This window comes from Ostrinia nubilalis, chromosome 28 (genome assembly GCF_963855985.1).
Source record: "Ostrinia nubilalis chromosome 28, ilOstNubi1.1, whole genome shotgun sequence".
Taxonomy (NCBI): domain Eukaryota; kingdom Metazoa; phylum Arthropoda; class Insecta; order Lepidoptera; family Crambidae; genus Ostrinia; species Ostrinia nubilalis.
The window spans coordinates 6,124,502-6,150,811 of NC_087115.1; the positions used below are offsets into that span (position 1 = coordinate 6,124,502).

The window sequence follows — 26,310 nt, forward strand, 5'->3', positions numbered from 1 at the left end:
GCCAATGAGGAAGTTGGAGACATTCAGGTGTGGAAGTCACTATGCAACCTATCACGGCGCTAACTGACAGCCAAGAAGTAATAAAGGCGCCAACTGACCACAAAGAAGCACTACCGGCGCCAACTGGCAGCATACAAGCACTAACGGCATCAACTGGCAGCGTACAAGCAGTGACGGCGCCAACTGGCAGCAAAGAATCACTAACGGCACAAACAGGCACCATACAAACAGCCACTGCACCAACTTACAGCATACAAGTGGTGACGGCGCCAACTGACAGCATACAAGTGGTGACGGCGCCAACTCATAGCAGAGAAGTGCTGAAGTCTCCGCAAACTATCGTAGCGTCCGACACTAGTCCAACGAAGATTGAAAATGATGAAGGTATATAAGTTTTTTGTTAATTAAAACCAAATAGACTAAGAGCTAGTGAACGCCAGACCTACGTCATTTTGTAAAAGCTGAAAGTTTGTCAGTGTATGCTCCCAATATAGGATATAATGTTGGTGAATTATGAAGTTTGGGTCGTGGTGGCTTTGGGAGCTACCCTAAAAAAACTGTCTTTCAAGGAGTTGGAACTGTCAAAACTGTCTGGCTGTTGGGGAAAATACTTCTAATTATTGTCCAAATATTATACATAAAAATCAGATTTAATGGTATAACGTTAGTAGAATTACAGTCTTTTGAATATACAGAAAAAGCCACCGTAAAAGTTAGACTTACGTTATACTATAAAATCAGATTTTTATGTATAATATTTGGGCAATAATTAGAAGTATTTTCCCCAACAGCCAGACAGTTTTGACAGTTCCAACTCCTTGCCAGACAGTTTTTTTAGGGTAGCTCCCAAAGCCACCACGACCCAAACTTCATAATTCACCAACATTATATCCTATATTGGGAGCATACACTGACAAACTTTCAGCTTTTATAAAATGACGTAGGTCTGGCGTTCACTAGCTCTTAGTCTAAAATACCTAAGGGCCCTTACCCAAGAAAATCCAGTTTCAAGGAAAACTATAACGGTTCAGATAGATCAGTTAGTTTAAGAATAATAGTCGTTCAACTCAAGTATTAGAAAATTTCTTACCTAATAAAAATTCCTTAGAAGAAAACATTAAGACTTTATGTTTTGAAGTGATTTTAGATGAAGTAATTGCTTGCTTGACTGAGTTTCTTGTGCTGCTTCTGCTCAGCACTGGGCCACTTATTGTTCTGAAGCAGTGGTGGGGTGCTGGGAGGTGTTGTTAAAAGCCTACTATTACACTCGACATCAAATAAATCGCACCTCCCGCGACAAGCACTTTCAAACGTAGGTATGCATCCCCACTTCCCACCAATATTGGCACCATTTATAAGCCTAGTTCTAATCTTCACTTCATTAAAAGAAAGGTTTTTACCCCAAAAATATGTCTTTAGAAGGATCCAGATCACTTCTTCAAAAAATAGGTAGTTACGCATTAGCCAACTTTTATGGCTATAAAACTGTTAAGTCGGGATAAATCGCTATCCATCTGTTAAAGAGGACACGTGTGATCATTATTTGGTTTTATAACCATAATATTTGATCTAATTGATCCCAGAGGTGAGCCCAAAGTGAGGTCTTTATTCAAGTCACATTTATGGTATATGATAATCATTTATTTAGAAATTAAATGTGTTTTTCTTTAAGGATATTTATTGAGCTTTCAAATAACACCAATATTGTTGGGGCACTATGATTGTGTCAGAAGAAAATCTTTAAAGTTCGCGTCGCGGAAGGTGCTGCGTCTTACCTATCAATAAATATATAAATAAATATAAATATAAAACCTTGTATCGCAAAACAAAATTTAAGAAATAACTATAATATTGTAGTAAAGGTAATCGAGGGGCAACTACGGAATCCTACAGTGCGCGTGCCACGACACGCACTTGGCTGTTTTATTACCTACTTATTTTACTGTTTCAATTTTATTTTATCTATCTTATTTGAAATCTTTTGTGAACCATCGTTTATTTCTTTTTACAGAGATGCCTCAGAAAGAAGATATGGACGAAAAATCAAATTTACCCGAAGAACTAAAAGATGAATCGCCAGAAATTTACAAAAACGAAAAAGAATTAATGATAGAAATGAAAATAGACGTCTATAAAAAAATTGTGAAACCAAAGAATATAATAAAGAAAAAAGAAGAAACTGCGAAACCAAATAATACAATAAAGAAAAAAGGAAAAGCAACTAACAGTGAAGTGACTATAAAAAAGAAAAAACTCACTAAAAACATGAAACCAAATAGAAAAAATGAAACAAAATTAACCGTTAGTAATAATTTAAGCGAAAACGAGGTATATTGTGACGTCCCATTACTTAAATCGGATGACCCGTTAGACACAAATTATAAAGATAATACACCAAATACAGATAAATTAGACAGTTCAGACACGAATATGGACACGGAAGATATAGAACAAAATGATGAAAATGAAACGAAAAATATTACAGCAACAGAAAAAACATTTCCATGTGATACTTGTAAAAAAGTCTCCCCAAGTAATGCGAGGTTGAAACGCCATAGACGTGTGCACACGGGCGAGAAACCATTCTCATGCGAACATTGCTCGAAAACATTCGCAGAAAAATGTAACCTAAGTCGACATTCCCGAATCCATTCCGGAGAAAAGCCATTCGAGTGCGATCTCTGCGGAAAATGTTTCTCGATTAAAACTCACTTGAGCGTTCACTTACTCACGCACAATAATTCTAGTAAAATACAAACTAAAAGCACTGTGTCGTGCGATGCTTGTGGAAAAATATACACGCACAAAATGAATTTAGCACGGCACATTTCAACAAAGCACGCCAGGACACATACAGGTGAAAAACCGTTCTCATGTAACTATTGCGATTACAAGACTGCTGTAAAATCAGCTTTAATTATACATATACGGACACATACAGGTGAAAAACCGTTCTCATGTAACTATTGCGATTACAAGACTGCTGTAAAATCTCATTTAATTAGACATATACGGACACATACAGGTGAAAAACCGTTCTCATGTAACTATTGCCATTATAAGACCACTCGAAAATCAACTTTAATTAGACACGAAAGGACACATACAGGTGAAAAACCGTTCTCATGTAACTATTGCGATTACAAGACTGCTGTAAAATCAGCTTTAATTATACATATACGGACACATACAGGTGAAAAACCGTTCTCATGTAACTATTGTGATTACAAGGCTGCTGTAAAATCAGATTTAATTAAACATATACGGACACATACAGGTGAAAAACCGTTCTCATGTAACTATTGTCATTACAAGGCTGCTGTAAAATCAGCTTTAATTAAACATATACGGAAACATACAGGTGAAAACCCGTTCTCATGTAACTATTGTGATTACAAGGCTGCTGTAAAATCAGATTTAATTAAACATATACGGACACATACAGGTAAAAAACCGTTCTCATGTAACCATTGTGATTACAAGGCTGCTGTAAAATCAGATTTATTTAAACATATACGGACACATACAGGTGAAAAACCGTTCTCATGTAACTATTGCCATTACAAGACCGCATTAAAATGTAATTTAATTAAACATATACGGACACATACAGGTGAAAAACCGTTCTCATGTAACTATTGTCATTACAAGACTGTTCAAAAAGCTCATTTAACTACTCATATACGGAGACATACAGGTGACAAACCGTTCTCATGTAACTATTGCGATTACAAGACTGCTGAACAATCTCATTTAACTACTCATATACGGACACATACAGGTGAAAAACCGTTTTCATGTAACTATTGTCATTACAAGACTGTTCAAAAAGCTCATTTAACTACTCATATTATACGGAGACATACAGGTGACAAACCGTTCTCATGTAACTATTGCCATTATAAGACCACTCAAAAAACAACTTTAATTAAACACGAAAGGACACATACAGATGAAAAACCGATTTGAGGTAAACAGTCACTATAGAAAAAAATTCTTCAGTAATTATTTCAGTTGGTTGTAGGTATAGTTAGTAGTATAGAAGCAGTAAAAGATAGTAGCTAAAAGTCTTTGGTGTAAGTAGGTAGGTATACTATACAGGGTGGAAACGATAAGTGATCTCACTCGATTATTTCTAAACTATACAAGATATCGAAAAATTGATTACTGATCCTGAAAGTGCTTACCGCGTACGTGCTTACCCAGTTTTTGGATATCTTGTATAGTATTTAATATTATGTGGTTTTACTAAATGTATGGAAGCTGGAAACATTGAATTTTCGGATAGATCCATTTATTTTGTAACCTATTATTGGTACCGTTGGATAGAGCTCGGGAAGCACTTTCAGGATCAGTAACTAGTTTTTGGATATCTTGTATAAAATAATCGAGTGAGACCACTTATCGTTTCCACCCTGTATAGGGAGACACACAGAAAAGGCCTAAGTTACCAACAACGAGAATCGAACATAGGACCACTTAAGGCAACGTTAGTAGGTCGAGAAGGTACGTCATATTTTTCTTAGGTTCCGTTAGTATTAAGGTTTAAACACAATACTTTCAGAATCGTAACTGAGTAATATATTTTTTTAATTGATTTTCTCAGCCTTTAACTAAACTGTATTTCTCAATTATTATTGACATTATATTCTAATGATGAAAGTTCATTCATGAACATGATTTTGAAATTTTAAGAATTTGAGATATTATTATAGTTTTATGTACAGTCGCGGAATGAAAAGGTTCGTCACCTTAGTGTCGGTTTTCGCTTGCACTAGGTACTGTAAGAGTCAAACCTGCCAACATAACAGTGCAAGAAACAGTGCTGCTAACATTTAAATAAATATGACGTTTGCTAACGAATAAGGTTTTGCTTGTTTATTTTTCTATCCCATCAGTGCAATGCAATGATGACATTGACCAATTGACAATAGTTTTTTTTATTTAAAAGAAATAATAATGGCAGGTTGAACCAACAAGAAGGTTTTAGTTTATCAATCATAATTAATCTTCTTGACAAGATAAATCGTCAAACAACTTTGATCTGAATAATTTTGAACTTTACTGACGAACATTTAAAGATTATTTTCTCTAACTCGAGATTATTCTGTAACATAGTTTCAAAAGGTAATATGTACTCGCGATTCGTTGAAGGAATCAATTTGAAAACTGACGAACCTTTTCATTCCGTGACTGTACCTAATTATAAGGTATTTTAACTATGTTCTTTACTAGACAAAAAAAAAAACATCAAAGCTAATAAAATGTTGTGTTTGTATTAACTCGGAACTATTTATTACTAATGAAGTCTTGATTACCAACAATACCTATTTTTTTATGATTGACCTAAAATGTATACTTTCCCATTTTTGTAATTCATTCTACCACTTTAATTAGTTTTGTTTATTAATATTGTAAGAGAAAAATATTTCTGTTTATTTAGTCTTATTATAATTTGTGTTTAAATTTTGTCCTCTGTATGATAAAAATTTGGATTACTAATGTTTGGCCAAAAAACGTTTCCCAAATTATCGGTATCCTTCCGTTTGGCCAAATTACTTTTCGCCAAATTTCACTTCGCAAACAACTTATCGCCAAAGTTTCATTTCCCAAATGAACTTTTAGCAACTGTACTTTTCGCAACTAATTCATTTGGTCAAATTATCATTTGGCAAAATTTTACTTGGCAAATGTTAAAATAGCAAATGTTTTATTTTGCCAAATATTATATCCCAAATAATTTGTTTGGTCAAATTGACACTTCACATACTTACCCACCGTTACCCACAAATCAAAGCATAAGGCACATAATCATGGTTTTCACAAGAATTTTATGTATGACAAAGAGATTGCAAAAAATAGTATGGTTGCAAAAAGTAGGTATTGCAGAAAAGTAGTAGGTTAGGTTAGAACAGTGACCCTTAATGCGCGAAGGCGAGCGAAGCGTGCCGCGGCAGCGGCCGCCAAGCGCTAGAATCACCTCTATTTTGGAAATTTCGATAAAAATAATGAAATAAGAAAATTAAGCAGTAATGACTCCATAGAGCGTCTCGTAGTGCAGGGAAAAGTTGAGGGCACCAGACCACGTGGTAGATCACCAATGAGATGGACGGACCAGATCAAGGCCGCAACTAAGTGCTCGGTTAGCGAAAGTACCCGGAAAGCTGCAGTCCGCGAGGAATGGCGCCGTATTACGAGGAACATCACTCTGAATCGTGATTCAAGATGATGACCACGACCACTCTGACAAGAGTGTACCGACTGAGAAGAAGAAGAAGAAAATTAATTTAGAACAAATTTTATATTAACTACCCACTAAACAAAATAATAACCACAAGCTAATTTATATTCCATTCTATGCACCAATCAAATTATTTTGTAAATAGTTTATCGTGGAACATTTTTGCAAAATGAAACATTTGGCAAACCATACTTTGCCAAAAAATAATTTGCTAAACAATAATTTGCCAAAAACGACATTTGCGAATTAAAAGTTTGCAATAAGTTGTTTTGCCAAATGAAAATTTGCGAAACGTTGTTTGCGATGTGATAATTTGGGAAACGTTTTTTGGCCAAACATTAGTAATCCCAAATTATCACATCGCAAACAACGTTTCGCAAATTTTCATTTGGCAAATTCTCATTTGGCAAAACAACTTATTGCAAACTTTTAATTCGCAAATGTCGTTTTTGGCATATTATTGTTTAGCAAATTATTGTTTGGCAAAGTATGTTTTGCCAAATGTTTCATTTGGCAAAAATATTTCACGATAAACTATTTACAAAACAATTTGATTGGTGCATAGAATGGAATACAAATTAGCTTGTGGTTATTATTTTGTTTAGTGGGTAGTTAATATAATTTTTTTTCTAAATAAATTTTCATATTTCATTCTTTTTATCGAAATTTCCAAATGATTCATTAACGATAGAGATGATTCTAGCGCTCGGCGGCCGCTGCCGCGGCACGCTTCGCTCGCCTTCGCGCATTAAGGGTCACTGTTCTAACCTAACCTAACCTACTATTTTCTACAATACCTACTTTTTGCAACCATACTATTTTCTGCAATCTCTCTGTTTTACATAAAATTATTGTGAAAACCATGACCATGTGCCTTATGATTTGATTTGTGGGTAACGGTGGGTACTCGTAAGTATGTGAAGTGTCAATTTGACCAAGCAAATTATTTGGGATATAATATTTGGCAAAATAAAACATTTGCTATATAAACATTTGTCAAGTAAAATTTGGCCAAATGTTAATTTGACCAAATGAATTAGTTGCGAATAGTACAGTTGCTAAAAGTTTATTTGGGAAATGAAACTTTGGCGATAAGTTGTTTGCGAAGTGAAATTTGGCGAAAAGTAATTTGGCCAAACGGAAGGATACCTAAAAATTTACATAAGTAACATGACGCCTTAATAAAGTTTACTAAACTAAAAAACTTGTATCATTTATAAACAGAAATAATTATATCGAGCAGATATCTCTCCGCTTTGATGGAAACCAGGCCTTAGAAGCGTGAAGAAGCGCTGCAGCGAGCCACAACAGCCACACCACAGCATAGAGCAAAGTAATTTAAACTTAGGCACCACAGTGGCACACTTGCTTGCCGCATGTTCGACTAGTTTTCATACTGGGCGTTAGGCCAGCCTCCCTAGACAAGTTGCACTTTTTCATCGAATCTGTCAAAACTACAAAAAAAGGCCATTCGACCATTTTTCGACTGGTTTGCGATTAAAAAGTGCACTTTGTTTCCACCAAAGCGGAGCAGAACGGAGCAGACGGAGGAGTGTTTTGAATAACCAATCATTTCTTTATTTCCACTTCTCCTGTCCGCTCATCACTCATCGCAGCTCCGCAAAGCGCGGCGCCGCCGCCGCTGTCAAATTCTATAGAAAAATTTGACTACCCGACACTTAATAATTATGTTCTTAATGCTTAGGTAGGTACTTAATGATCGAATACGATGAAGACATATTTTTTGTTTCGGGAAATGAGAGCGCACTTGAGAAGTAAGTAACTGATCATTTAACTGACGCCAACTCACAGTAAGCGGGGTGTACATGGGAATTTTAAAGACTAAAATCTTAGATTAATAAAACCTAGATAGATAGTCAGTGCACGAAAGGTGAGGCAGTTTTTAGGGAGCCGGCACGGCTCACCCGTAAACGTCACATGAACTGTCAAAGTGAAAAATTGGTAAACACGTCCGACGAATTTTAATTAATTAAAACGGTTTGTGCTGTGAAAGGGTGTCTAAAATACATCAGAAAAACGAAAGAAAGTGACCAGTGTTACATTTCATAAGTAAGTACTACAATTCGACGCGTATTTTGCTTGAATTTGGCATTCAAAAATTAAATACGGGAATGATACCAGTAACAAGAAAATTTATTTCCCAATTGTTCGCCGTACAAATACACTTCCTTTTTTATGAAATCGAGACTTTTAAGTCGATTTATCTTATTGTTATTAGGTAGATACTTTGAATTCAATAAATAAGTAAGTACATGATGCGTTTTGTTTTTGTTAATTTTAAAATAATTAAAAACGTATTAAAAATTTCCCTACTTTCGGGAAAATCGCCTTCACTGTCTACACTCCCCAACAAAATTGACACTAATGACATAAGATTTTTGCCTCACTCTTGACGAAGCGTTTGTATGAAGACTATCCATCTAGGTTTTATTAATCTAAGACTAAAATATAATATTTTTAATTGATGCCGGAAAAAAAGAAAAAAGAACATAGTTAATTACAATAAAAAATAAAAGAACTCACTTTTCAAGTGTGCTCTTATTTCCCGAGACGGTTTTATATTGTTGATCTAAGGCTCAACACTTCTTTGCTCTGCTTCCCTCCATTTTGCTCCACTACGCCTTATCTCATCCTTGGTCTTAGGGTTCTTAAATAACTCTATGGGTTCTTAGGCCTTGGTGGAAACCGGGCCTTACTGGCCAAAAAGGTTTAGTCTAAGTCTGTACGTATTGAGAATAATGATAAACTGTTTGTAGATCAACTTGCTTTTATTTCAGCACATTTTATATTAATACAAATTAACACCGGTGGGACGCTCGGCGCGACCAGAGAGAAGAAAAAAAAAATTGACACTAGTGAAGTGCAAATCAATTGACGATCATAGTGTTGTGCTTTATGTATTTCAACACTCCTCCTCAAATTTAACAATAACGTCTTAAATTTGCTACTTGTAAAGCACCACACTATGTCCCCAAATAAAAATACAATAGTTAGACTATAACAATTACAGCTTTTACATATTTAAAATTATTAGTTTACTATTTATCTATGTATTTAGTATTCTTTAGTTATCTATCTATACATTTATTACAAGTTAACTTAGGTATTTATGTAAGTATTTATCCTATTTATCTTATAAACCTTTTACTTTAACTTATTTAATTATACAATACTAATTTGTTTTACTTTTCGGTAAGTATATAATCTTAAATCTCACAACAGTCAGCGTTATTACACCTTTTTATATTTACTCATATCATTAATTACTTTCTTTAAGTTAAATTAAACAAAATACAACTCCTCCTGAATGTATATAACTTTTATAAAGTTTTAATAAAGTATTTTTAGTTACTAACTCATAAAGTGATTAACACAGTTTACAAACTTTTCTTTACATAAGCTTTTAGTCATTAAATCTGCTAAGTTATCATTTGAATTTACATATTCAATGTTGATGATGTTCTTTTCAATAAGATCTTTCAAGAAATGAGCCCTTATGTCAATATGCTTAGTTCTCTTAGAATTTTCGTAACTTTTCGACATAGATATAGCACTTATATTATCAACAAGTAAAATAGCATCACTATTGATGCTCAGGTGTTTGCTGAGGCCCTTGATGTTTACCAGCTCCTGTGCAGCAGCAGCAGCAGCGACGTACTCCGATTCAGCGGTGGATAGCGCCACACACGATTGCTTTTTCGAAAACCAAGCTATTGGGTTCACTCCATGTAGTATTATGCTGCCGCTTACGCTTTTCCTGTCGCTTCTGTCTCCAGCCCAGTCTGCATCAGAGAATCCATACAGGTTTGTATCTTTAGTCTTTCGAAATATTATACCTTTATCTTTGGTTTCTTTTAGGTAGCGTAGCACTCTCTTACTAGCTTTCCACAGTTGTTCATTTGGTTTATCTAGGTATCTACTCAGATAGGATACCACAAATGTCAAGTCCGGTCTCGAAGTCACAGTTAAGTATAGCAAGCTTCCAATCAATTCACGGTAGGGTACATTCAGTATTTCTTCATTATCATTTATTTTTATATTGTAGTCTATTTCCATAGGTGTCTTCATTCCTTTGCAGTCAGTCATATTATATTTCTTTAGTATTCTCTCTATCATATTAGTTTGTTTTATTTTTATAGAATCTTCATTTCTCTCAACTTGCATGCCTAAAAATGTTTTCATTTTTCCTAGGTTCTTCGCATTGAATTGTCTAATTAATTCCTTTATAGTAGTTTCTCCATTTCCAATAATGAGAATATCATCGACGTATATCAACATCCAGCAGTCTTTTTTGTAGTACATACAGTAGTCGTATTCTGACCGTAGAAATCCATTTCTCTTCGCGAATTCATCTATAGTTTCATTCCAACATTTAGGAGATTCTGTCAGTCCATACAATGCTCGCTTCAGTTTCAACACTGTATTTTTATTTTTCGTTTCATATCCTTTTGGTACTTTTATGTATACATCAGACTTTAGCATTCCATTCAAAAATGCGGTTGGTATGTCTAGTTGTACAATTTCAAGATCTTCTTGTACTGCTTTTGAAATAAACATTCTTACTGTAGCATGTCTCGCAACTGGTGCATAATTATTTTCAAAAATATCTTCTTTCTTCTGTTGAAATCCTCTCACGACTAACCTTGCTTTCTTAGTTCCTTCTTCTTTTTCTTTAAAAATCCACTTTGTATCTAATGATTTCATTCCCTTCGGTAATTTTGTTTCTTCCCATGTTTCCAATTTCTCAAGTGCTTGTAATTCATGATTTATTGCTTCTTTCCACTCAGTATTCTTTATTGCTTCTTCATACGAGTTTGGTACACTGGCACTTAGACAAATGACGATATTACTTTCATATTGTTGTAGATATGCAGGTCTTTTCACTATTCTTCCAGCTTTAGTACAGTATTTTTCTTCATCTAATTCTTCAGTTTCTTCACTTGAACTTTCATTTCTTTCATCATTTCCATTGTCTCTATCTATTTCTTCTTCTTGTTGTAAATACTTTCCTTGTTTAATTTCTTCCTTCTGACTGTATTGAAAATCAGTTTCATCGAATTGCACATCTCTTGACACAATAATTGAGTTATTTTCCGGATTCCACAGCCTATATCCCACAGTACCATAACCAACCATCCTTGTTTCTTGCGCTCTTTTATTCAATTTTCCTTGTCTTGGTATGATAGTAGCCCACACTCTTGAACCAAATACTCGCAGTCGTGATAAGTCAGTTTTCCCATATCATATGAAGCATGGTGTCTTGAAATTGATCGCCCTTGAGGGAGATCTGTTCAGTTGGTAAGCTGCGCATTGTATCGCCTCACACCGGTGTTAATTTGTATTAATATAAAATGTGCTGAAATAAAAGCAAGTTGATCTACAAACAGTTTATCATTATTCTCAATAGTACGAAAATTATAGTAAAAAAAAGTAAAGTCACAACCAATGATATTATATAAAGTTCTGTAATATCATTGGTCACAACAAAAAAAAAGTTTTAATTTATTACTTTTCTCTATGGTTTTTAATTGGTTGCTTGCACGTTGCTTGACGTTGCTTGCGAATCTTGCGATCACAGATTAGAGAGTATGTCTACTTGCGATTGCTAATAATTGTATGAAAATAAGATTGATTTGATTTGTGATATTTCTCCAAAAGCCATACAGAATGACTGATCTCCTATGTAGAATATGCCTGGCACGTGATACTCGTATGTGTACAACGTACAACACGCCACTGGAAGTGCTTTATCAAAAAATCACAAATATACCTGTAAGTTAGCTTCCTTTGTTTTTCTGGTCCCTATTCATAATCAAATTGTAATAAACATTTCCTGTAAGTATTATTTATTTACTAAAAATGTTTGAAGTTTTCTATGTAATGTGTTTGTATTAAAAAAAATAGTTTATGTAAGTTTATTATACTTTTTCTGGTATCTACCCATAGTACAAGCTTTGCTTAGTTTGAATAAAATAAATGCAGTGTAAAAATTGTCCAAGGATATTTGTTTATTATTTATTTCTGATTCAAAGAGAACAAACACTTATCTTCACATGACTTAGCAAACAATACTATGACAGGACCTTGTATAATAAATTAGTCATCTATTACCTACACATACTAGGATTATGTCTGTAGCACTTTTAGCCCTATATGTTTGTAATTACAATAAATAAACTGCAATAATTAAAACATTCTCAGCACTTGCCATAATATTATGTTTGTCTGGAAGTGCTGGTAGGGCCCAAAATATAAGGAGACGTCATGTAAAGTGATAAGGGCTCTTTTCTTTTTTTATTATTTTCTATAATAATATTTTGACGTTCATAAGTGCCACTTGTGGTCTAAACTGAATAAATATTTTTGATTTTGATTAATTTTCAGCTTAAAACAAAAGACGGAAGGCCGCACGTGGTGTGTTACGTCTGCTACCATTTATTGAGCAAGTGTCACAAATTCATTGAAAGTGCCGTTAAAACTGACAGAGTTCTTCAACGACTATGTAGCAGTGGTATACAGGTAGGTATATTTTAATAATTCCACTTTGTTCATCTGGGTGAAGAAACTTCCACAATGAAAAAAAACTAAATGTGACGCCAGTTATATAAAACAACTGCATTCAAAGATTTTCGAAATTATTTCGAAAATTCACTACCATACCATAAAATTTTCTGTACATAATTAAAATAATTTAAGATCCTTTCATTTGATTTATCAAGTTTGTTAGAGAGATTTTATCCTTACCTATACTTAACCCTAACAATCGATGTAATAAAAATATCGGATGTTGTTAGCGACGTCAAGAAGAATCAAGATTAATGTTAGCAGCATCATGTCGAATAGTTCAAATTAGCTAATTAATCTGTTTTGTAATTAAGAAAATGAACATGAAATTTTCGCCAAAAAGGCAATACCGTAGCGAAACGAGAAGAAACGAGACGGAAATATCGGACCTCTCACTTCGAACATTCTATAGCATGAGATAGCAATATGTTTTGTCCTTGTCTTGCACGGATGGTCCGTTGCGCGAGGCAATTCCGTAAAGAGAGCCGTTTGAGGTTTTTTGTCAATAACTTCCTCAATTTTGGGAATTTTGAGATGAAACTTTTTGTATAATGTAGATAATTACTCATCTGTAGAAACCATTGTAAAACTACCTGCCAGTGGGAGAAAATTAGCAAAAACTGTGGATTTCTCGAAGACAGGGATAGAAATAACGTGTGAAAGCGGGATGGAGATAGCCGCTCCCCATAAATATAGAATGGACCGCTCCAGCTGGCATGTTCAGTTCAGAGAACAAGTGCTACAAGCAACAAGTGATCTGAAGAAGCAAGAACTGAGAAAAGGAAGCGAATAAAAAACGCGAGAACTCTCAGCAAGTGAAATAGTGGTTTTATTCCTGCAAGTAGCACCTACTACGCCTAATATAATAAGGGCAAGCTCTCAACGGCAGTCATCATCGTCCGGTCAGCGCTCTCGAACACACATAAACGCATACAGTCCACTGCAGTCCACCACATTTTCCTGGTCCTTCGAGCCGGATCACCACAGATGTAATTTCTTGACAGATTTTAGTTGGTTTGATTCCTGGGCGTGGCTAGCAAATTTTTGAAAATCTTTGAATGCAGTTCTATTTCTTTTCAGAAATAAAGGAATATTTTCTTTGAGAAAAAAAATCTATCCACAATATTAAGACTTACTCTCCCCTCCAAGTGGCATTACAAAAGTCCAGCCTGTAAAATATGTAAATGTTTTTTTAAAATACATAATGTTATTAAGTTTAAAATGTAACATTTTCATCCTACTTGACAAAATCCGCCATAACTGTATTTTTTTAGTGTTTCCTATTGTAAATTTTAAATCTACTGTACATTGATCTCGGAGCCATCTACTTAGTAAATTCAAATCTAACTAGAGTGATTCAAAGTCAGCACCTGACAATATTATTCTTAAAAGCGGGCAATCACTACCAGTGGCCAATCACTCTCTGGTTTACCCTACATAATATTATGAAGTTTAAAATGTTACTATCTTTTCAGTTAACCGAGCAGCATATTGCAGCGATAGACAAGGCTTTCTTACTCACACCATTAACTAAGTCACGCGTTATAAATATAAACGCAATAAGCGATTCAGACGGAGTCAGTATAGAAGTGGCTGAAGTCAAGAGAGAAATTGAAGAAGATAATCCTATATATTTGGAAGTGGAAGTTGTTAACGAAAAAGCTGATTGTTTAGGTTTTGACGGTATAAATAATACAGAACATAGTTCAAAACAGTACGCTTGTACTATCTGTGGTCATTGCTTGCTGACCAAGTAAGTATCCTACTAATATGTACCTTTATATGCATATCTAAAAATTTATATTGTTCCATTGTACCTACCACCATGTTTTAAGCAAATAAAATTTTTGATTTGATAGTATACAGTAGAGATGAAACGGATAGTTGTTTGGCCGGATACCGGATATCCGGCCAGCTGCTAGGCCGGATAGCCGGATATCCGCCGACAAGTTTAGCGCCGCACAGGTGCTTCGAACGCGATCAGTGGGTCTATTAGTAGACTAGACTAGTAACACTTTTCGAAAATTGAATTAGTCCTCCGAATAGAATGTCACATTTTGCCACTAGTCTAGGGGGCAGATCAATTCGGGTGATTTCGGTTGCTATAGCGAGTGTGTGACTGAATAGCGAAAATTAAATTAGTTTACTTGCTGCGTAATCTGACTGAACTACATGCATCATGTCACCAGACCATCAGTGAAAAAATGGTAGCCTTTTTTACATGGCAATATTTCGACATTAACAGATGTTTACTATTTAGGTATGTATTCGTCATTAGAGTGATTAGCCCAGAAAAAGAAATTAGGTTTTTGAAAGGCTTTTTGTAACTTTTTGGACCTTAAATAAAAGCCGTCATTATTATAAGCCATTTCATTGATATTTACTTCAAAGATTAATGTATTTCATTTTATTAATAGGAAAATGTCGTACTTTTTTAATATTCGGTATCCGGCCGGATAGTGAGTTACTATCCGGTAACCGGCCGGATAGTAAATTTAGGCCGGATATCCGGCCTACCGGATAGTTACCGGATATCCGTTTCATCTCTAGTATACAGAGAAGAATGAAACAATAAAAAACATTTATTTGGCTCACATTATTAAGTAACTACAAATTACAACTTACATTAATAAAAAACTTAACTATAACTTACATTAATAAAGCTTTATTAATCTAAGACTATAAATAAATTAATAATTAAATGAGTAAAACGCTATAATAGAGAAATCAATTTTTAAGCTTCTAGTCCTAAAATTATTCTTCTTGTCGTGTCGACAACAAACCTATTCAGTATCAGCCCAAAACTCTGCTACAAGAGTGACGTTGTCAGTAGCATTAATTAAATCTTCTTGCGTGCAGTTGTTTGGGCACGCAGGGCATTCCTAAAATAGACTGAAGAATATATTATCTCATAATGAAAACAAATATTTGCTGAGGGCGCCTTTTCAGCATGTTGAGTTAAATATGTATGCACCTAAATGTTATATGCTGAATAAAGTAATTCTATTCTATTTTCAGAGCTGAAGCTAGGAAGCACTACAAATGGCATGGCACCTCCGAAGAACCCTATCTGGACTGTCTGAATTATTTATTTGGTAAGAAATCCAATCTGTCCTAAAGTCCCTTTAATCCACGTTCGTAACTGACCTTTGGTAACCAGATACGAACAGAGAAAACAAACCATTTCCGTAGCTGGTTATGCAACATAATTACAAAAACGACAAGTAAATGCCATTCTCGTAACTGCATATCAAGCAACAAAAAAATCCATGTTCGTATCTGGTTACCAAAGGTCAGTTACGATCGTGGATTAAAGGCTAAAGTCCGGTCGCCGAGCAGATAGAATTTCGTCCAAAGACCTCATGCTACCCATCCTAATGACTCGCACGTAATTATATTGCTGTCGCGACTGTGCGACGAACGGCCGCAGTGTGAGTGCGAGTGATCGAATCCTACATTAATTCTAGGGGCAGCTAGTTTAATAATGTTTTAATGGTTATAGGCGCTCCACCAACTGTGGAAGTCACTATGCAACCTATCACGGCGCCAACTGACAGCAAAGAAGTAATAAAGGCGCCAACTGACCACAAAGAAGCACTACCGGCGCCAACTGGCAGCATACAAGCACTAACGGCATCAACTGGCAGCGTACAAGCAGTGACGGCGCCAACTGGCAGCAAAGAATCACTAACGGCACAAACAGGCACCATACAAACAGCCACTGCACCAACTTACAGCATACAAGCGGTGACGGCGCCCACTGACCACAAAGAATCACTAGCGGCGCCAAAAAAATCACTAACGGCGCCAACTGACAGCATACAAGTGGTGACGGCGCCAACTGACAGCAAAGAAACACTAACGGCACAAACAGGCACCACACAAACAGCCACTGCACCAACTTACAGCATACAAGCGCTGACGGTGCCAACTGACCACAAAGAATCACACGCGGCGCCAACTGACAGGAATGAAGCACTAACGGCGCCAACTGACAGCATACAAGTGGTGACGGCGCCAACTCATAGCAGAGAAGTGCTGAAGTCTCCGCAAACTATCATAGCGTCCGACACTAGTCCAACGAAGATTGAAAATGATGAAGGTATATAAGTTTTTTGTTAATTAAAACCAAATACCTAAGGGCCCTTACCCAAGAAAATCCAGTTTCAAGGAAAAGTATAACGGTTCAGATAGATCAGTTAGTTTAAGAGTAATAGTCGTTCAACTCAAGTATTAGAAAATTTCTTACCTAATAAAATTCCTTAGAAGAAAACATTAAGACTTTATGTTTTGAAGTGATTTTAGATGAAGTAATTGCTTGGCTGAGTTTCTTGTGCTGCTTCTTCTCAGCACTGGGCCACTTATTGTTCTGAAGCAGTGGTGGGGTGCTGGGAGGTGTTGTTAAAAGCCTACTATTACACTCGACATCAAATAAATCGCACCTCCCGCGACAAGCACTTTCAAACGTAGGTATGCATCCCCACTTCCCACCAATATTGGCACCATTTATAAGCCTAGTTCTAATCTTCACTTCATTAAAAGAAAGGTTTTTACCCCAAAAATATGTCTTTAGAAGGATCCAGATCACTTCTTCAAAAAATAGGTAGTTACGCATTAGCCAACTTTTATGGCTATAAAACTGTTAAGTCGGGATAAATCGCTATCCATCTGTTAAAGAGGACACGTGTGATCATTATTTGGTTTTATAACCATAAAATTTGATCTAATTGATCCCAGAGGTGAGCCCAAAGTGAGGTCTTTTTTCAAGTCACATTTATGGTATACATATGATAATCATTTATTTAGAAATTAAATGTGTTTTTCTTTAAGGATATTTATTGAGCTTTCAAATAACACCAATATTGTTGGGGCACTATGATTGTGTCAGAAGAAAATCTTTAAAGTTCGCGTCGCGGAAGGTGCGGCGTCTTACCTATCAATAAATATATAAATAAATATAAATATAAAACCTTGTATCGCAAAACGAAATTTAAGAAATAACTATAATATTGTAGTAAAGGTAATCGAGGGGCAACTACGGAATCCTACAGTGCGCGTGCCACGACACGCACTTGGCTGTTTTATTACCTACTTATTTTACTGTTTCAATTTTATTTGAAATCTTTTGTGAACCATCGTTTATTTCTTTTTACAGAGATGCCTCAGAAAGAAGATATGGACGAAAAATCAAATTTACCCGAAGAACTAAAAGATGAATCGCCAAAAATTTACAAAAACGAAAGAGAATTATTGATAGAAATGAAAATAGACGTCTATAAAAAAAATGTGAAACCAAAGAATACAATAAAAAAAAAAGAAAAAGCAACTAACAGTGAAGTGACTATAAAAAAGAGAAAACTCACTAAAAACATGAAACCAAATAGAAAAAATGAAACAAAATTAACCGTTAGTAATAATTTAACCGAAAACGAGGTATATTGTGAAGTCCCATTATTTAAATCGGATGACCCGTTAGACACAAATTATAAAGATAATACACCAAATACAGATAAATTAGACAGTTCAGACACGAATATGGATACGGAAGATATAGAACAAAATGATGAAAATGAAACGAAAAATATTACAGCAACAGAAAAAACATTTCCATGTGATACTTGTAAAAAAGTCTTCCCAAGTAATGCGAGGTTGAAACGCCATAGACGTGTGCACACGGGCGAGAAACCATTCTCATGCGAACATTGCTCGAAAACATTCGCAGAAAAATTTAACCTTAGTCGACATTCCCGAATCCATTTCGGAGAAAAGCCATTCGAGTGCGATCTCTGCGGAAAATGTTTCTCGATTAAAACTCACTTGAGCGTTCACTTACTCACGCACAATAATTCTAGTAAAAAACAAACTAAAAGCACTGTGTCGTGCGATGCTTGTGGAAAAATATACACGCACAAAATGAATTTAGCACGGCACATTTCAACAAAGCACGCCAGGACACATACAGGTGAAAAACCGTTCTCATGTAACTATTGCGATTACAAGACTGCTGTACAATATCATTTAACTACTCATATACGGACACATACAGGTGAAAAACCGTTCTCATGTACCTTTTGTCATTACAAGACTGCTAAAAAAGATAGTTTAAATACTCATATACGGACACATACAGGTGAAAAACCGTTCTCATGTAACTATTGCAATTACAAGACTGCTGTACAATCTAATTTAATTAGACATAATATACGGACACATACAGGTAAAAAGCCGTTCTCATGTAACTATTGTCATTACAAGACGGCTGTAAAATCAGATTTAATTATACATATACGGACACATGGTGAAAAACCGTTCTCATGTATCTATTGCAATTATAAGACCACCGTAAAATCAATTTTAATTAAACACGAAAGGACACATACAGGTGAAAAACCGTTCTCATGTAACTATTGCCATTATAAGACCACTCAAAAATCAACTTTAATTAAACACGAAAAGACACATACAGGTGAAAAACCGTTCTCATGTAACTATTGTCATTACAAGACTGCATATAAAGATGTTTTAGTCCGTCATATACGGATACATACAGGTGAAAAACCGTTCTCATGTTCGTATTGTTATTACAAGACCGCATTAAAACGTAATTTAACTACTCATATACGGACACATAAAGGTGAAAAACCGTTCTCATGTGACTATTGTAATTACAAGGCTACTACAAAAGCTCATTTAACTATTCACATACGGACACACACAGGTGAAAAACCGTTCTCATGTAACTATTGCCATTATAAGACCACCCTAAAATCAAATTTAATTAAACACGAAAGGACACATACAGGTGAAAAACCGTTCTCATGTAACTATTGCCATTATAAGACCACTCAAAAATCAACTTTAACTAAACACGAAAGGACACATACAGGCGAAAAACCGATTTGAGGTATTAATAATCCCACCAAAAACATTCTGTAAAAAACTAGCCAAGTCTCGGTGGAGCTGCTTGTTTATCTCTAAAAAGTAATGAAATCTAGACAAAGTCGTGCCAAGTCTATGGTTCCTTACTGCGATTTCTTTATTATTATAGTTAATGTTGTGTGACTTGGCCGTTGAACAATCTTTATTATGATAATCATCATCATCAACAGCCCTTTACAGTCCACTGCTGGACTATGAGCCTCCTCCACTATAGTGGAGGGTTTTGCCATAATCCCCACGCTTGGCAGGCGGGTTGGAGATCGCAGTTTAAAAGATTGATGTTTTTCAGAGAGCGCTGCTGCCCGTTCTCTGTTTGATGTGTGGACCCTAAGTCGCCTCTTACGACACCCGCGGGAAGAGTAGGGGTTGGTGACAAATGTATTCTACTCTGCCGTCACCACACGGCATGATAATCATACATAAGTATTATTGAAATACGCAGCTTTATTAAACCTACAATTGACTGGTTATTGTTGAATCAACGTTTTCCAAGTGGCAATTTTCCATCGTCAATGAGTAGCGGTTCTGGCGACAGATTGGTGCAATGGTGTTATGGAGCACCTGGTTTTGTCACCCTTTAACGGCCAAGTCACACAACATTAACTATAATAATAAAGAAATCGCAGTAAGGAACCATAGACTTGGCACGACTTTGTCTAGATTTCATTACTTTTTAGAGATAAACAAGCAGCTCCACCGAGACTTGGCTAGTTTTTTACAGAATGTTTTTGGTGGGATTTCACTTCTTTTTGTAGAAAGTGGCAAAATTATTTAACGTCGTCGTTTTATCGACATTTTTTTACGATATTAAACACAAATAAACTCAACGACCCTTAAAATGGACAACGAACAACGAATGAACAATTATTTAAATAACATAACCTTAGCGAACCTTATAATATAATAAACGAAATTAACGAAATGCAAATTACATAACATTCAACTTAATCGACGGGGGACTCTAGAAAGGAAAAAAATCTGGACACCGCTTGCTAGTGCTAGCGCCATCTAGTGGCGACCGATACATGCGAACACCACGGTGCCAGAGTAGTATTGATTATGAATGTGGTGTTACTCCAGATCTTCGATTTTCCCAGTTTTTATAGTTTTCCCTTTATGTGGCCATTAAACCACAGAATACATAATAGTAGCAACAGAAATTGCACTCCTTTGTGTAGGATCAGATGCCGGCATTTTAACGGTAATAATAATAATGCAAAATATCCAACGCACATGGTGCATTCGAAATCGCACCTTACTACTACGCTCACAAGAGCGCAATTTTTTGGTGTTCAGAATTGATCTACCTCACAGCTCAAGCGTCAGGGTTGTATAAGCAAAGTAAAATAAATAAAAACTTAATTTTAAGAAGCATTTATTGTATTTACGATTGGTAAACTTTAATCTAGTGGTGTTTATATAATCGTACCATCTCTAAAGTACCTATTAGTAAACTTCAGTGTTGCGATAATTCGAAATTGGACAAACAGTTTTAAAAGGTGTAGTGTCGGAAAATAGACACGGTGAAGTAAAGTTAATGTTTTGTTAGCTAAAATAATTTTTTTGCTACAGTTTTTTGTCATAACTAAGTATTTCAAAATTATTAAAAAAGTGTAGTTTTTTTAATTATTTAAATCACTACAGTTAATTATTATTCCTAAATATTACGATTTTCCATTAAAGAAGAATAACAGTGCTGTTGGAACAATAAACCTTGATTGCGACGATGATCGACCGAGCATGTATAGAAATACGCGTGTGCTCACCGGCGCGTGGCGGCCCTGACTGATTTGCAACTTGAAGTTGTCGCGCGCTGTAGGTAATTATCTCGGCCGGCATAGGCAAGTGACGGAGGCCTGATTAAACCCTAACTCTGTACCAAATTTCAGCTCTCTGAGTTTACGGGAAGTACTAGTTCTATTTTGATGATTATCAGTGAGTGAGTGTCGTAAATACGAAACTTTGCTTTCGCTTAACTTCGGAACTAAATGACCTACAGGCTTGAAATTTTGGATTTGAAGTATGTGATTATAGCTTACTAGATGACGAAAATTTCTGTGTTCTGGTCTTATCCAGAGGTTCTCAAATAGGGGCCTGAAAATGCGGCGAAATGGTTCCAGTAAAGGATGGTACGGCAGTGTTTGCTTCGCGCTCGACTTGGCGGGGGCACTGCCGTGCCCCCAGATAATTATTTTTAAGATTTTTGTTTTTATAATGTATTTTTATTTTTTGATAATAATTACATTGTAAAAAGAAAAAATTAAAAATAAGAAAGTAAGATGAATAAAGGAATAATAATAATAATAATGTCTTTATTGTGAATCACAGGTTATACAGGGTGACAGGTAAAGCGATACATTCCTTGAAAGGGGTTAAAGTAGAGCTTATTTGCAGTCATTTAAGTCATATGACACCATGCCCGAAACTTGTTCATTTCCAAGTTATTCAAGATTTAAGTATTTTTTTAAAAATCTCCAGTTTTTATGTTAAAATGTACCCTTGTAATGAAGAATACGGAATAATGTTAACTTTTTTGTTGTATTCGTATAGCTAAATAATAGAATTGACATTTTAAATTAAAATTTGCAAGAAAGAATCGTCATTACTCAAGTAAAAGCTTAAAAACCATGTATTATTTTGCAAAAAAAATATGTTTTAGGTAATTAAACGAAGAATTTCCAAGAAAAAATGTATGGAATGTTGTGTACAAATTACAGAATTTAGTTCCTTGATTCATTAGCTATTCAAAAAGGTACAGGTGTTTAACAAACACTACATAATTATTTTTTTATTTGAATTTAAACGTCTTTCATAAAAAAAATAATAAATAAAAAAGTCACACTAACAACTATTCTTGGGTCTCAATAAATGAAAAACTTAGTATTTTAAGGGGGCGTCCATAAATTTTAGGGGGGGAGGGGGTCAACAAAAACCTCACTAAATCTCACGTGGGGCAGAGGGCGGCAGGAGTCGGCGTGATTAATATACATAATACCTCCACAAAATTACAGCTCTCTAGTGCCAATAGTTTCCAAGCAAAACCTCGGACAGACAGACATATCGAAACTATAAGGTAGGGATGTAACGATACATGAATTTGCCGATACGATACCGATACCGATTATCGAGGAAAATAATCGGCGATACCGATACCGATATCGATGGCTTAGTAGTAAATACACCCAGTAAATAATGAATGATGTACTTTATATGCATAAAACTTACTTATGTTACATAGAATAAATAGACACTCCATCTGTAAAGTGTGGCAAAAATGGAAATTAAAAATAATGAAAAAAAGGTGAAATATCAAATCAACATTTATTTGGGTAATATTTATCAAGGAATCAAATCAAAAGTAAATCAATATTAATAATCAAAGTTCACTTTAGGAAGATTTTTGTTAAGGAAACAAAGTTTATTCAAATTACTAGCAGACAATCTGTTGCGTTAATCATTTTGTATGAGGCCTGCAGTTGAAAAAAGACGTTCTGAGGCAACTGAGCTCATTGGGTAAGATAAATATTTTTGTGCAAGCATTTTCAATTTTGGGTATTTATCTTCATTGCTCCAATAGTTCTTTGGATCTTGTTTCATTGGAATATTTGGACATCTCGTATAAGATTCCACCTCTTCTTGCTCAGGATGACTAGACATGTTTGATAAAGGTTCCTCCTCTTCTGGTTCTTTAATCAAACTGTCACAAGCACTCCAGATACCTGAGAAAGTCTCATCTTGCTTTTTTTGTGACTCTACACGCTCTACAGGAACATGTGTATCCCCGTTTGCCATTAAGGAGGTAAGTATTCTTTTCGCCTCAATGGTTGTGGATTGTAGAAAGAACGTACGCAATTTATAGCGCGGATCTAGTGTTGTTGATAAAATAAAAGTTTCCTCACTCTCTAGATAATCAAATCTGTCATTTATTCCAGCTATCAAAATCTCTACAAAATTATAATATTCTGGGCTGTAACTGTCGTCCACGGTCTCTTGATTATTTTTGATCTGTTTTAAAATTTTTCGCAAACTGTTAATAAGAGGTATAGCGTCAGATAAGCAAGCAGATTCTTCACTTATAGATTTTGTAGCTTCTTCAAAATAATTCAAAGTCTAAACAACTTGTTCCATCAATAGCCATTCTTCTGTAGACAATTCAGTTCTACATTTCACATGAGGCGGAGTGGCAACGTAGCCGCGAGCGCGTCGTTCTTTTCGCGCGCTTTTCAAACTGTGTATCGGCTGTATTTAAATCGGCGATGCCGATATATCGGCCTGCCGATTATATCGGCCGATATATCGGTATCGGTATCGTTACATCGCTAATAGAAGGGTTCCTTGTCAGGAATATGGGACCCTAAAAATTATATTTTCTATGATGATAATGACATTTTATTCTATACCGTCTAAACAAATAAAACTAACAATGCTTCCGTCTGCATGTGTGAATACTAAAATGCAGAATAAATGACGAATAAAACAAGTTTTTTTTTTATCAAAATCGATTTTGCTAGATTATGTAGAAAGGAACAATAATTAGACTAGGTACTTCTGTAAAAAAAACAAGGAGACCCCTAGTACTAACCGCTGTCACTGTACACGTGTTTTTCTGGATCTATTCGTAATCAGTGGGCTTAGTGCGACTTTATATCGATCGTCATCCGCTAGCGACTGCGTAAAAAATTACATGCATTATATGTATGATGATTGTACAGCGTCCCTAGCAGATACTTTCAAGAACTAAAATCTTATAAACTATATATAAACTTATTATATAAACTTTATAGATCTTTTTGATGCACTCGTTAGCGACAACGGTAAATACGAACTCGCACTAAGCACACAAAAAATAACTTTCTCAGTTAAATTACTCCAAAACTATAAAATTTTGGATTTTTTTAAAATATCACGTGAGATTAGGGGGTGGGGGAGGGGGTCAGGCAAAATCTCACCAAATCTCACCAAGGGGGGCGGGGGGGTTGAAAAATAGCCAAAATTGTCTCACGTAATTTATGGACGCCCCCTAATAATTATATCACCTAATTTTATTTAGGTACATTATTTTAAGTCCTGCTCAAACTGTGAGCCCCGTCTTCTAATACAAGCTCGTAGTCTGTTTCTCACTTCTGTTTTTTGTGACTCTTGTTGTCAAACTTTGCTGAATATCTTGAGATGCCCTCTGAATGCGCTCACGAAGCTTTCACACACACAGTACACTTTCGGCTCAGTGTACGCCAATGGATGGAACAACAATATCCACTTCGCTGGATTGGGCGCGGTGGACCCATTCCTTGGCCAGCCAGAAGTCCGGATCTGACCCCTTGCGATTTTTATTTATGGGGTCACATGAAGTATCTCTTGTATGTAACCCCCGTAAACAACGAGCAAGAGCTTCGTGAGCGCATTCAGAGGGCAGCTCAAGATATTCAGCAGTTTGACAACAAGAGTCACAAAAACAAAAGTGAGAAACAGACTACGGGCTTGTATTAGAAGACGGGGCTCACAGTTTGAGCAGGACTTAAAATAATGTTCGTTCGTTCGTTCGTTCGTTTCAGCCGAAAGACGTCCACTGCTGGACAAAGGCAAAATAATGTACCTAGATAAAATTAGGTGATACAATTATTATTAAAATACTAAGTTTTTCATTTATTGAGACCCAAGAACAGTTGTTAGTGTGACTTTTTTATTTATTTATTTTTTTATGAAAGTATCTTACTAGACGTTTAAATTCAAATAAACACCTGTACCTTTTTGAATAGCTAATGAATCAAGGAACTAAATTCTGTAATTTGTACACAACATTCGATACATTTTTTCTTGGAAATTCTTTGTTTAATTACCTAAAACATATTTTTTTTGCAAAATAATACATGGTTTTTTAGCTTTTACTTGAGTAATGACGATTCTTTCTTGCAACTTTTAATTTAAAATGTCAATCTTATTATTTAGCTATACGAATATAACAAAAAAGTTAACATTATTCCGTATTCTTCATTACAAGGGTACATTTTAACATAAAAACTGGAGATTTTTTTAAAAATACTTAAATCTTGAATAACTTGGAAATGAACAAGTTTCGGGCATGGTGTCATATGACTTAAATGACTGCAAATAAGCTCTACTTTGACCCCTTTCAAGGAATGTATCGCTTTACCTGTCACCCTGTATACATACAGGTCAGATATTACAATTAGTTTCACTGTGTTCCGCCTTTTAGGCATACAATACAATAGTTAATGAAATTAAATTGAATTGAATAAAAGAATGATTACATTAGATTCATACGATAAATTATTCATTACTTATTTTACCATTGTCAGATAAATATTCCTGGATCGAATAGTAGCATTTTTTAACCAGAAATTCTTGGAATTTATTTTTAAATATAATGAGATCGTCAACATTGCGAATGTCATCGCGAATTTTGTTAAAAATACGAGCAGCGTTACAATAAATGCTCTGATTCATTAGCGTTGTCTTACAAGCTACGCCACACAGTTTGTTTCTATGACGATCTCGAGTCTTAAATTGAAATAAATTATTATTAG

The 26,310-nt window shown here is 35.2% G+C and overlaps 2 protein-coding genes across 2 annotated transcripts in view; both read left to right on the forward strand.

Annotated features, from left to right (window-relative positions):
• Positions 1-5,380, forward strand: part of LOC135085273 (zinc finger protein 271-like) — a 62,301-nt gene extending 56,921 nt beyond the window's left edge. Inside the window, exon 7 of the transcript XR_010260057.1 lies at positions 4,089-5,380. The gene's annotated coding sequence lies outside the window, so the exon portion shown is untranslated. The remainder of the gene's footprint in view (positions 1-4,088) is intronic.
• Positions 1-19,729, forward strand: part of LOC135085224 (zinc finger protein 3 homolog) — a 54,734-nt gene extending 35,005 nt beyond the window's left edge. Inside the window, exons 8-9 of the mRNA XM_063979980.1 lie at positions 3,614-3,697; positions 19,209-19,729. Coding sequence (XP_063836050.1) covers positions 3,614-3,697; positions 19,209-19,729 — 605 coding nt within the window. The remainder of the gene's footprint in view (positions 1-3,613; positions 3,698-19,208) is intronic.
• The last annotated feature ends 6,581 nt before the right edge of the window (positions 19,730-26,310 follow it).